The 13075-nt window shown below is 48.3% G+C and overlaps 1 protein-coding gene, 1 long non-coding RNA gene and 1 other non-coding gene across 12 annotated transcripts in view; 1 reads left to right on the top strand and 2 right to left on the bottom strand.

Annotated features, from left to right (window-relative positions):
* Positions 1–728: 728 nt before the first annotated feature.
* LOC102403112 overlaps positions 729–13075 on the top strand; it is a 51220-nt gene continuing 38873 nt past the window's right edge. For 3 of the 4 annotated variants that reach the window (XR_003109458.3, XR_006551154.2, XR_329165.4), the window contains exon 1: positions 729–848. This is a non-coding gene — a long non-coding RNA (uncharacterized LOC102403112). The remainder of the gene's footprint in view (positions 849–13075) is intronic. The other variant, XR_006551155.2, reaches the window with a different exon arrangement.
* The window catches only part of VPS13D (vacuolar protein sorting 13 homolog D), a 274134-nt gene continuing 266292 nt past the window's right edge, over positions 5234–13075 (bottom strand). For 6 of the 7 annotated variants that reach the window (XM_025285913.3, XM_006076786.4, XM_006076789.4 and 3 more), the window contains 2 exons: positions 9910–10150; positions 5234–8318 (listed from right to left, as the gene is read on the bottom strand). In XM_025285913.3, the coding sequence (XP_025141698.3) occupies positions 8187–8318; positions 9910–10150 (373 nt within the window). In that variant the 3' untranslated portion in view covers positions 5234–8186. Of the gene's footprint in view, positions 8319–9909; positions 10151–13075 lie in introns of those variants that run through there. The other variant, XM_025285915.3, reaches the window with a different exon arrangement.
* On the bottom strand, positions 9621–9764 carry LOC123465854. The gene has a single exon (XR_006641151.1). It is a non-coding gene; the product is annotated as a small nucleolar RNA ACA59 (small nucleolar RNA).

The raw sequence follows: 13075 nt of genomic DNA, 5'->3' as shown, positions 1-13075 counted from the left end.
GCCAGAGAAGTATTTCTGGAGATGTTAATCTTACATGAAGTGCTCAGTCACTTCAGCCGTGTCTGACTCTCAATGACCCCATGGACTGTAGCCCCACTCACTGCATATCTCTGGCCCCAGGAAGGCTGGCAGTGCCTTCTTGTTGTTTGAGGGGCAGGGGCTTAGTGACTTTGGCAACAGTTACCTGTGTTGTCTGGGAACATACCTGGCGATGGGCAGTCTCTGTATACAAACCATCAAGCAGAATGGAGAGGTGCCTTTGTGTAGGCTTGGCCCAACTTCCTAGAAGTCTCTGTGTACCCCTGAGGTAAGGTATCTCAGGAAAACATGCCCCAAAGGCAGCGCTTTTCCCCCTAAATGCCCTGGGAGTCAAGTCAGCACTCTCCTCCCCCTTCCCTCTCCTCCCCACACCACCCCCTTCCGGGGTTTCCAAGGGCCTTGCAGCCCTAGATCCGCACACTTCCTCCAAGATAAAATGTACCCACCACTTTTTTTTGTGCTTTGGAGTCAGACCAGAGTAAGCCTGAGGTGTGAAGTTTCATTACCGGCTGGGAACTGTTTACACCAGTAAGGACGCAGGGGGGCCTGTTACACCAGTGGGGGCATGGGGCCCGGCCTGTCTGAGAGCGTGAGGCAGGCAGGCACAGGACCATTGTTCCAGCATCAAGTCCTTCCACAGTTCCAGCAGGATTACTTGGAGGCAGCTTAAATGAGGATGCCGTGTTTTCTTCTTTCTCCTTTCTGCTCGCTTTGTTTACTTTAAGTTCTCACTGCTGTTCGGAAGGACTACACAGAACTTGCTTCTTGGGCCACTCGCAACACACAGGTCAGAGCGCTCTTACAGAAAAGTAAGTAAAGTCTTACAGGTTTTGATTAATATAGTCTGTAAACTTCTATCGGTAAGTGTGTATGTACCTATCTGTCCTTCCCATTGTCTGTCCATCCATCCATCCTACCTACCTACTTACTGATCTTTCTTTACAAGCCTCAAAGAGGATATTTTTGTTTCATATGCTCATGGAACATTTATAAAAACTGATCAAGTAATTGGACAAAAAGAAACCACAACAGATTTTTTTTGAACGTAGAAAACTTAAGGTTATATTTGCTGATTCAGTTCAGTTCAGTCACTCAGTCGTGTCAGACTCTTTGTGACCCCATGAATCATAGCACGCCAGGCCTCCCTGTCCATCACCAACTCCTGGAGTTCACTCAAACTCATGTCTATCAAGTCAGTGATGCCATCCAGCCATCTCAACCTCTGTCGTCCCCTTCTCCTCTTGCCCCCAATCCCTCCCAGCATCAGGGTCTTTTCCAATGAGTCAACTCTTCGCACGAGGTGGCCAAAGTATTGGAGTTTCAGCTCCAGCATCAGTCCTTCCAATGAACACCCAGGACTGATCTCCTTTAGGATGGACTGGTTGGATCTCCTTGCAGTCCAAGGGACTCTCAAGAGTCTTCTCCAACACCACAGTTCAAAAGCATCAATTCTTCAGCGCTCAGCTTTCTTCATAGTCCGACTCTCACATCCATACACGACCACTGGAAAAGCCATAGCCTTGACTAGACGGACCTTTGCTGGCAAAGTAATATCTCTGCTTTTCAATATGCTATCTAGGTTGGTCATAACTTTCCTTCCAAGGAGTAAGCGTCTTTTAATTTCATGGCTGCAATCACCATTTGCAGTGATTCTGGAGCCCCCAAAAATAAAGTCTGACACTGTTTCCCAATCTATTTGCCATGAAGTGATTGGACCAGATGCCAAGATCTTAGTTTTCTGAATGTTGAGCTTTAAGCCAACTTTTTCACTGATTATAAACCAGTAAAATTTAAAATAGCTAATTTAAGGAGGATACTTCTTTAATATTTAAAAATTAAAAACACACTCCTAGGTAGGTCTTAGATGAGAGAAGAAATCAAAAGTAAATTAAAAACTACACAGAAAGCAACTTAAGAACACTTAATATCAAAATTTATGGGATAAACAAAGCTGCATTTTGAAAAAAATTTATAACCCTGAAATGTCATCATTATTCAAGATAGGTGAGGAAAAAAAAAAAAAACACAAAATGAAAAACCTATCTTAGAAAGCAAGAAAAGAACAGTAAAGATAAACCAAAACAAGCCAGGTGGCAGGAACAAAAGATTAAAGGTACAATCAATAGAATAATAAAAACAAAGTAGCAAAGAGAAAACAGTCCCAAATTCCTCCTTTGAAAAGAACAGCAACTTCCTCAAAAACTTAGTTGTGGAAAAAAAAGTAAAAATATGCAAGATTAGGAATGAGAAAGGAGAAATGACCGAGACAATAGGTATTAAAATAATCTTTGGTGAATACATATAAATGTATGGCAACAAATGTAAAAAACGTAAGAGAACTGGATGATTTTTAAATAAGCTACCAAAACTGACATATGAAGCAATAGAAACCTTGAATACTCCAGTTAGCAGAGGGCACACACGTTGGTGGGGTGGGGAATGAAGATTAAAGGGAACCACTGAAAAAGCTTCTAGAGACTGATGGGTTTGGTCTGGGGCTTTCCAGGTGGCACGTGGTAAAGAATCCGCCTGCCAATACAGGAGCCCCAAGAGATAGGGGTTTGATCCCTGGGTTGGGGAGATCCCCTGGAGAAGGCAATGGCAACCCACTCCAGTATTCTTGCCTGGAAAATTCCATGGACAGAGGACCCTGGCGGGCTCCAGTCCATGGGGTCGCAAAGAGTTGGGCACGACTGAGCATAGCACAGCACAAGGGTTTGCAGCCGACTTGCATCTAATTTTTGGAAAACTAGAACTGTATATTCTATCATAACTTAAGTATTGCAAGCCACAGAAAATGGTGGAGAGTTCTCCTTTTAGGAAAGGAAAGGAAGGAAAGTGAAGTCGCTCAGTCATGTCCAACTCTTTGCAACCCCATGGACGGAGTAGCCTGGTGGTGCAGGCTACTCCGTCCATGGGATTTCTAGGCAAGAGTACTGGAGTGGGTTGCCATTTCCTTTTCCAGGGAATCTTCCCAACCCAGGGATCGAACCCAGGTCTCCCACATTGTAGACAGACGCTTTACCATCTGAGCCACCAGGGAAGTCCTCCTTTTAGGAAGGCAGCACAATTTTAATTCTAAAATCTGATGAAGATGCTATGAAAAGAGAAACTTACAGACCCTCCTCTCACTATAAAGATGCAAAGACTCAAAATACTAGCAAAAAGAATCACGGAATGTATCAAAAGAATAACAATAACATTATGACCAAATGGGGCTTATTCCAAGAGACTAAGGGTGGTATAATACCAGGAAATCTATCAATGTATCCCATTTTTAAAAAATTAAAGGAGAAGAAACAATATGGTCATAATAATAGATGCTGTGAAGGGACTTTTGCTATAGTTCCATAGCCATTCCTAACTTAAATTCCTACAAAAATTGAAAAGATGGTCAGGTTCACTGCTGGTAATTCACTAAAGAAAGAATGAGATGAGACTGAGACCCCTTTCAGACTGGTTAACATTTCTGGCAGGAGTGCCAGGAGAGGGCACTTAGATGGGCCACAGCCCTCCACATCCCCAGCAACAGGTTTGGAAAGTGATCTTGTGTGTATCCATGGAGCCCACTGGCTGCTTGGAATCTACTGCCCAGAAATAAAACTAGTGCATAAGCACCTAAGTAGAAGGGTGTCTCTCGTAGGCTGTTCTTAGTGGGCTGGGTGGCCTGAGAATGCAGTGATTGTCCTCCAATATGGGACTCTCTAAGTTCGCACACAACAGTTACACCAACAATTGTGCTGCATTTAAGAAAACAGCAATATACCAACCTGAAGGTAACACTGAGAAGGTGCAGAAAAGTATACAATTTCAACGTCATGAAAACAAATGTTGGGAATGATATATGACTGTATCTGTCTGTGTTCCATGTCTGTATCTAATCACATGAGAACACACATCCATGAGGTTATCCTCATATGCTATAACATGGATATGAGATTATGTTTTTGTTTTGTATTTGTATGTTTGCAAACATTTAAAATCTGATGTTTAAAAGTTTCAACACGAATGTTCTGCAGCAGGCTCCCTTCTTCTTCCTTTTGCTGTTGTTTCAGTCGCTCAGTCATGTCTGACTCTTTGCGACCCACTGGACTGTAGCTCACCAGGCTCCTCTGCCCATGGGATTCTCCAGGCAAGAATACTGGAGTGGGTTGCCACTTTCTTCTCCAGGGGACCTTCCCAGGCCAGGAATTGAACCCACGTCTCCTGCATTGGCAGGCGGTTTCTTTACACTGAGCCACCTGAGAAGCCTCTTCTTCTTTTGGTGTCTACAATTGCTTCTAGGACCCACACCCTCCCAGCTGCACATCCATCTCTGGAAGGCGCTGCTCCTCTCCATCTGCCTAAACTCTTAAACTTCGGGGAGGCCAGGACTCAGATCAGGATCTCTTTTCTTTGCCCCTCCCACCCTCCACCCACTCCTTTGAGGATTCCATCCAGGCTCCACTTGTCACTTGCACGAGGACTCCCAGTCTTGTGCTTTTGGCCTGCACTCATCTCTGGAACTCCACACTCCAGTGCCTGCTCAGCTGCCTTCCTGGCCTGTCCAGTAATACCAAGTAGGCACTATGAAGTGAAAGTCGCTCAGTCGTGTCTGACTCTTTGCGACCCCATGGACTACGCAGCTCATGGAATTCTCCAGGCCAGAATACTGGAGTGGGTAGCCTTTCCCTTCTCCAGGGGATCTTCCCAACCCAGGGATTGAACTTAGGTCTCCCACATTGCAGGAAGATTCTTTACCAGTTGAACCACCAGGGAAGCCCAAGATTACTGGAGTGCGTAGCCTATCCCTTCTCCAGCGGATCTTCCCAACCCAGGAATTGAACCGGGGTCTCCTGCACTGCAGGTGGATTCTTTACCAACTGAGCCATCAGGGAAGCCCAAGTAGGCACCGTGAACATGACCAAACCTGCTCCTCCTGCAGTTTCCTTCTAGGACATGACACCTTTCATCCTGCCAGGGCCTGGACCGGTTACCTCACAGAGGTAGGGAGAGTGCGGTCAGCACCAAGCCTGGGCCCAGCAGACAGGAAGTTAGGCAAAGGCCCGAGGTGCAGGGCTGGCTTGGGAACGCGCCTCCCTGGAGTGAGGGAGAGGCTGCGTGTGCTTGTGAACACCTTCAGACGTTTGGCATTTGTCATCGGCAACGGTTCTAGAATCTACGGGACAGCAAGAAACTAGAAGGAAACAACATGTTTAGAAGTCAACAGAGCATTTTATTCCACAGGAAGAGAAAGAACGACTTGACATGAACAGATTTTAGAGTCGCAACAGATTGGTGGCTGTGAGGGTGCTCACACAGCGGTGACCCAGAACTTTATTTTTGGGATTTTATAAGCAGCTGCTATGCTATTTTGAGGCACAGATGAGGCTTACAAACAAAGTGGCCCAGGAGTCGTCCGAACTCTGAGCTGCATCCTCACCACTGGGCAGGCGAGGCGCTCAAACTGATGAGAGGCCGTGTTTCCGTTTCTGGGTTGGCAGTGAGCGGGCCCGGGTGCAGGAAGCACTGACTGGTCAGCCTTTCTGGTGGGCAAACAAAAGCAGCTTTGATCGGGCAGCGATGTAGCTGGATATGCTGGGTTAGGGCATCAAGGGGAGTTTGCTTTCTGCTGGTCTGGTTTCTCCTGATTCAATTTATTTTTCTTCCTGGGAGTGGAATTGGGTACTTGAGGCAGCAAGAAAATCGGTAGAAAATTATTGTAACAAAGTCTCAGCCATCGCTGGCTAAACACTGATTTTAAAGGAAATGGGGCCTTTAGCAGCCATAGCCAGGGCCTGCTTCCTCTAAAGCTTTGGATGTTTTCCAGGCAAACCAGGAAACTCTCCAGAGCCCCTGAAACCTTACCCCACGCCTGGCATGAGGGCTGAGAGGGCAGAGGGAGTTTGAGAAGCTAAGTTGGCACCCACCAACCCCAACCTCACCCCGTTTGGTCTTCGGATCCCATTTTAACATCTGCCTCTTCTAAGGCACAATGTCAGAGGAGGTTGTGCAATTAGGAGCTGAGCCACTGTTTCAAGGGTTGATGAGATCAGAAAGCGGCCGGGAGGAGGGCATATGAGCACCCTCTTGGAGTCTGTGGGAAGCACCGTTCCACAGCGCAGCCCTCAACCAACTTCCCATGGGCAGAGGATGCTGGGTGCCACTGGGCCCCAAGGCAAATTTCCTTTATAATCCTAACACCAAGCTCCTCAATCCAACAGAACTTCCAAGTGACTTCATTCCAGAAAGTGACGGAAGGCTCACTGATGCAAATAGTCAATCCTCTGAGAGTCTCATTCTTAGGAGATCATCATCTCAGACAATGAGTGACTGGTGACAAAAACCACAAGCCACACTTGTGGGGCGCAGGGCACGAGGCTGTTGAAGAGGATGAGAAACCTGCAGGAGGCAGCGCCTGGTGCCACAATGGCCGCCTGGCAAAACCAACCAACCGGACAACCAAAAATGCACCTCCTTCAGGAGCCAGGTTTCAACCCTGCTGGCCACGAAGACAGAGTTCAGTGAAGACCACATATAAATCCTGGCACTCAAGACGAGCCTTGAAGACACTGCTTTGCCAAAGCACTAAGCACTGGATGACAGCTCCCTTCCTGTTTCTTTGAATACACACACACACACACACACACACACACACCCCTCCCCGAAGTGGGGGGAAGAAAGACAGATTAGCTTCATTTGTGTCTTGGAAGGATCTGGGTCATGAGTTATAAAGCCCAAAAGCTTCCACACATCCACTGATCCCTTCGGTCCTTTTAGATCTCAGCTATGTTAGACATGGCTGTACAGACTGAGTAGATTTATTAAAATAAAAATTAAAAAAATCACAAGTCTAGTCATTCATTCCAGAGTGAAGCCTACCCCTCCCCCAACTTGGTGATTCCATACAGAAAAGAGAAAACCCTGCAAACAAGACCCAGGAAGTAGAGGGAACTCACTTCAAGGCCTTGCCACTGTTTGGAATTTAAAACCAAGGGCAAGAGTTATTTTGGTCAAATCTTGGCCTCAAACTTATGAAAACAGCTTTTTAATACTCAAGATTTCATTCCCTTTTTGGACTCTCTCCTTCTCATCTCAGTGGTACTGTCACCAGGTCCCCAGGACTGCAGAGCTGAGAGTCTGCCTGCGGCTTTATTAGGAAGAAGAGAGTCCTAGGTCCCTCCCCTCTGACTGCTGCTCAGGAGGGAAGACATTCTTACTGTGGGTTTTGCTAAGTTTCTGGACTTTTGATTTGTCCACCCAGTTCTGTGGGGCTTTTTCCCCTTCTAAGTTACCAGAGTCTACCAATGTTTCAGACTGGCCTCTATGATAATAACCCAAGAAAAACTTGCAATGCTGGTGTGTGTGCACGTGTGCTAACAGAGCACACCGAAAACTTCGGCAAGACCAGTCAGGAGAGAGCCAGAGATTTAGGCAGATAAAAAATAATCTGTGACACTCTAAGAACCATCTTCAAACTGGAGGAGAAATCAATAAAAGATGCATCTGAGTCACTCCCCTAGGCCTTGCGGAGGGCCAGCTCTAGGTCTGGACTTTGGTTCGCTGCTGCCGCCTGGACGCATGCAGGTGTCAAAGGTGTCACTCGACGTACCCGTCACCTCACCTCAGCCCACCCGACTGTGAATACCCTCGTTTCCCAGACTAAGACATAACATTCTGCAACTTGAAGAATCCCTCTTCACGGACAGTACCCTGAATTAGACGTGTAGAATTAGTGCAATAGAAGATCCAATATAATTTTATATTACTTTACAGTTAACAATCTTTTACACACATCATAGTCCCTGTTCAGAAACACTTCTATATATTTACAAACACACAGTTGTATATATATCAATATATACATGTTAACAAAATACAGGACAATCTAAAAATTAGATTGATCTTGGTAGGCTTTTTTTTTTTTTTAACGTTATTCAACCGATGTCTTTTACAAATTACCTCCCCATAATCTAAAGCAATTCCTTGCCCCACAAATGAATACAGTTCCATCTGCATCCCCCTCATCAGTATTTACTTCCCCTCTTGATATCATCCCCCAAACCTTATTCTGGTTTCCTCAAACTGAAGCCAAGCCCATGGGCCTCTCTCCTCCTGACTGGTGTGGGGTCTGTCTTTGGGAATGTCCCTCCGGCAGCTGGGGTTTCTCAGGAGTCCAGCTCCAACTGTTCTTGGTTTTCACTGAGTCTTAACATCAGCTGCTGTTCATAGTAAAGGCTCTTTGCATAGTTTATTTCTTGTGATAACTTGATAGCGAGGACCTCTGATTTCACATGGACCTGAGGAAGAGGACAGAATGAGTAACTCGCCTCCACAGTGGGGAACCAAACAGACGCACAGGACACGAGCCACTGAAATCCACCCAGGCAGCAGCTCCTAGCCTGACTGTGGATCTCAACAGCATGGGTGTAGTTCTAAGAAACAGATCCCCAGGGCCCTACTCCTAGTTTATGCCGACTTGAGGTCTGGGGTGGACCCCGGGGTGACTGTGCAGTCGACCCACAATCCCCCGACCTTCGGGACTCCCTGTAACTGAGAAACTGCTGTGCTCCGAGGTGTGAGGATCAGCTGAGGTGAGAGCAAGTGAGAACAAAGACCTGGGACTCAAATCTAAAGTCTGCTGATGTTCAAAGCACACAAACGCCTTGGGGCCTTTCTTATGGAGCAAGCTTGCTTGCCTTGAAAGGGTGAAAGGGCACCTGGGCAAGGCTCCCCACCTCCAAAAGGAACTTGTGGAAATACTCAGGCTTTTGGGTGTTAACTCAGTTAATCTACCGGCCCTAACCTAAGCCAATGACCCCAGGGGAGCCCACACAAGCCAAACCAAACCCAAGCGCATTCCTGGGCAGGGAGAAGGTCAAGGGAGAGAGGCCCAATCAGGCTGGTTGCGGTTTCTGATCACAGAAAGACTGAGATAAGCAGGGCCATTTTGAATGGTGTGTCATTCTCGAATGCAGGCTTGAAAATCCTAGCATTCCAGACGAAAGATGAGCAGAGCTAACACCTGGGGTTCCTGAAAAGATTCCAAGTGAGAACATGGCTGGAGATGGGGTCCCCTCACATGGGCTTCTGCCTAGCTCTGAGCAGAAGCAGTGACCTGGTCCAGGCCACCAGCTCTGGTGACTTGAAGGCACATGGCTTTGAACCCCAGCTCCTTCTGGTGTTGGCCAGATAACCCTGAGCAAGCCAGCTGTCCTCACTAAGCCTCCTTACCAGTCAAGTGGGGGAAATAACAGTACAACATTAAATAATCTTTAAGTATTCAGAATCCAGCCTGGCACATAGTAAGCTCTTACTGAATGTTAGTTATTAATAGGAATGGCATTATTTAATAAAGTCCTGCCATAACAGTATCTTGTAGCCTTTGGAGGCAAAGTGTAAATTTTGTCTATAAATATTTATTGAGCTTTTACCCTGGGTAGGGGCCTATGCTACATATTGCTTCTTGGTGCATGAAAAAAGTTAGCTTCCAATTATTCTAGAGGGGAAGTTAGGAAGAAGCCAGCATGTGCTCTAACATCTTAGATCCGATGCACTGAAGAGGCTCATTTTAGGAATAAAACAGCTGCATGCATCATATCAGCTGGTCCTCACAGCTGCTCAGAGGCAGGAATCCTACCTACACTGTAAGGAGGGGAAACCAGGGCTCAAGTGTTGAGCAACCTGCCTAGGGTCAGCAGCAGTGAAGCTGAGAGGGCAGCACCACCGCATCTACCACACTGAACACCTTCTGTCTGTGGGACTAAGAAGCAGGACCCCTGGGGATTCACAGCAGCCAGGCCTAACCCTCATGTGCTGCAAACGCCTTTCCACTGAGAAGCATCATCAGGGCAGTGGCGGGCCTGGGAGTCGGGTCAGGTGTGCACTCACCATAGGCTTCTGGTGAGAAGGGCCCGGGATGGACACGCCGCTGCTCGTGTTCACAGCCTTCTTGGTGACCTGCACGTACACTTTCCCGTGGTCTTTGGAGACGAGGCAGTGGTAGAGATCGTCATATTTGACCTCCAGGAAAATGGCCTCTCGGTCGACATAGTCCCCGCTTCTCAGGAAGTAGACGGCCTTGGAGGAGATGAGCACGCAGTAGCTGTCGATGTTCTCCACTGCGATGAAGCTGTGGAGGGAGAGGGGGAGTGAGGAGGGCACGCAGGACTTCAGGGCTGCTCCTCGAGGCAGGGCTGAGGCTCCATGTGGGCCCTGGTCTCTGGGGACAGACCTTACAGCCAGGCTCCCTTGCTCACTGCCCCGTGGGCAGGTGGCTCACCCACTCTGAGCCCCCGTCTCCTTGTCCGTCAGTTAGGAATAAAAGTGGCACTGGCCTGTCAGGGCTGCTGCGAGGCCAGCATGCATAGCAAAGGGCCCTTACACAGGGGGCTTGATGAACAGGACCAACTGTATCAATGAGAGAAAACAGTTTTATGGCCTTTTCATAGGACGAGGCTTAGAGGAAACCGTAACAGTGCTTTGTTGGGCAAAAGAGAGGAAGAAAACACAATGCTTTGAAAGGTCTGTTGATGAAATAGCAGCTGAGAAGCTTTGCTGTGAAGGCAGGGTGGGGGAGGGGCGGGGTGATGGAAGTGGAAGTGGGGAGCGGCATTAAATGGGTCAGCAAACTGGACGCGTGAGAGGATGCCATGCCCTCTCTATCTGCACATCTATGTCTGCTTCTTTTTTGTCATGGTTTTAATAGGAGGTGGCCTGGTCCCAGCCTAACACCTTGAGGGACAGGGGGCTGACTGGTGAGACCACCACCACGTTCTCAGAACTTCATGAGTTGTTAGGAAGTGTGCTTTCTCAGGGAAAGCTATAATCCTGATTTTCATAACTCTCAGTCATCAATTCTAGAGGCCCCGAGGCCACTCAGGAAAAAAATAAAAGAAATCTCCTTCCCTGGAGCCGAGGATTTAAAGTGGGAATTTATGCGCGTCAAAGCTCTCAGCTGGGCTACAATGAAGAGCAGTGACCCTTGGAAACGGCTGTGACAGCCCTCCCAGGCCTGGCCGCCTCCTCCGCCTCTTGTGACAGCCTTCCACAATGCAGCGGCCACTTCGGGGAACAGGGAAAGACGGCAGGAATACTAAGAGCTGACGACAGGCTGGCTGTCAGGCCCTGGCCCCCTGGGACCCGATGTCCTGAGAGGAATTGCCACATCGCAGTTGCTCGGAGCCACAGCTCCCCTGGAACGGCTTGGGGACTGGGTCCCAGGATGGCTTTGTTCTGGGGTCAGCGGTCGCCAAACTCTGATGGGACAGAGCAGGCTTGCCCAGAGCTGGACAGGCTGGTTTCCTCTCCATCCCAAGTTGGCTCCAGGCCCCCGCTCACCTCTGGGCTCAGAGAGCCCCCTACTCTGTACACACCTCATCCCTTATCCCTTCTACCTTCTCCTCAAGCCTGAGGATTCACGAGTTCCAACTTCTCTCTGAAGCTTCCTCAAGAAACACTCAAACCCACTCCCACTTTTGAACGCTTCCTTGCTTACCTTCAAGAGCACTGCTAAGCACTGGTTTGTTCTCATTGTATGTCCTGGATAAGTATTCAGCTCTCTGGCTAAGCTGATGTACTCTTAAAGTCCACCCTCCGCCCACGTCTCCCTGAGCACCCACCACTGAGTCGGCCACCCCCTTAGCACTCAGTAAAATTCTGCCTGGTTCCAGCTGCCATTTTAATTGTAGCCTCACATGACAAAAAAATTGGGGTTTATTGTTCTATTCTGACTGGTTGGCAATGCCAAGAATGTAGACTTGTAAAGTCTCAATGCCAAAAGGAGAAATACCCAGCAGCTTTTGGTGTTCAGGCCACTCAGCAGAGAATTTCCCACATCCCAGGCTCGGACGGTGTCCAGGAGACAAGAGCACTACTTAAAGAGGCCGAGTGAAAGCTCAGATAGCTGGTCCAGTGGAAGACAAGGTGAGAGAGAGAGACAGACAGAGATGATAAAAGCTTCCTGACACAGAAGGGAAGGATTGGGGGCTGGCTGGAACTTGCCAGAAAACTAGCTTAAAAACTGAAAATGGCCCAGGGCTTCTAAGCACGGGTGGGCTGGGCACGTGGCGACTGAGGCTGGAACAGGTTCTAAGGGGAGCTCCCCAGAGCCAGCCACCACGATTAGGGCGAGGGCAGGATGGACATTAAAAATCCAGTTGAGGACTGTTCTCTTTCATCTGGTCCAGCACAGGAGGCAGAACTTCTGTCCCATCGTCCGCACCTCCCCTTTCCTGTTTGGTACCTGCTGATGCTGACATTTATGCACAGCCTCTAAGAGGGCTGAGGTCTTTCCATCGGGGCAGCTGCTGATACCCCTCACCTGGGTGGTTGACATTATTAGAGCCCTTTCCATAGTGGGCCTCTTTAAAACAGATTTCCTTCTAAGAGGCCACAGATGGTGCAAGTCCTCTGTCCAGCCAGCACAACTTCTGGGTGGAAGGGAGGAGGAAGGGTGGCTCTGAGCTGGGATGCTTGACTCAGAGCCATCCCATATGGTGGAGGGGACACATGCTGAGTGGGCAGGGAGACCCCCTGGGTGGGGCAGCTCTGGCAGGGCCAGCTGCTGTCTTGTGTCTCAGTTTCTTCATCTGAGAGAGATGATGGTACCTGCCAGCTTCCATCACAAAGTCAGTAAATTCATAGCCAAAATTCAACATCAAAAGAATTCATGTCCATTATAGAAATGTGAGGGGAGGGGAGTGGTTTGTAAATCTGCACATCTCTCTCTTCTGTGAGCCCAGGAGCCCATTCATACCCCGAAGCTAATACAGACAGTAAGTTCTGGACATTTACATGATGTGTTCTAGTCTTTTCAAACCAAAAGCAGATTGGAGCCAAGGGTATAACTGAGAGGAGGGGAGAGGGAGACAGTGGGGACTCAGCCGCAGTGCCAGGGTCACAGCCCTCGGTCTGAGCAAGAACCTGGACACCGACTTAGCCAATAGCCGTCTCTCCCTCCATTTTCCTCTCAAACGCTTCCCTGGAACTTTCACAACCAATAACTAACGCTTTGGGTTTCAGCATAATAGCATACATTACACACACATACACACCA

This window comes from Bubalus bubalis, chromosome 5, assembly GCF_019923935.1.
Source record: "Bubalus bubalis isolate 160015118507 breed Murrah chromosome 5, NDDB_SH_1, whole genome shotgun sequence".
In the NCBI taxonomy this organism is placed as follows: domain Eukaryota; kingdom Metazoa; phylum Chordata; class Mammalia; order Artiodactyla; family Bovidae; genus Bubalus; species Bubalus bubalis.
Note: the sequence above shows the minus strand (reverse complement) of the source record. Positions and strands in the feature narration are given on the sequence as shown.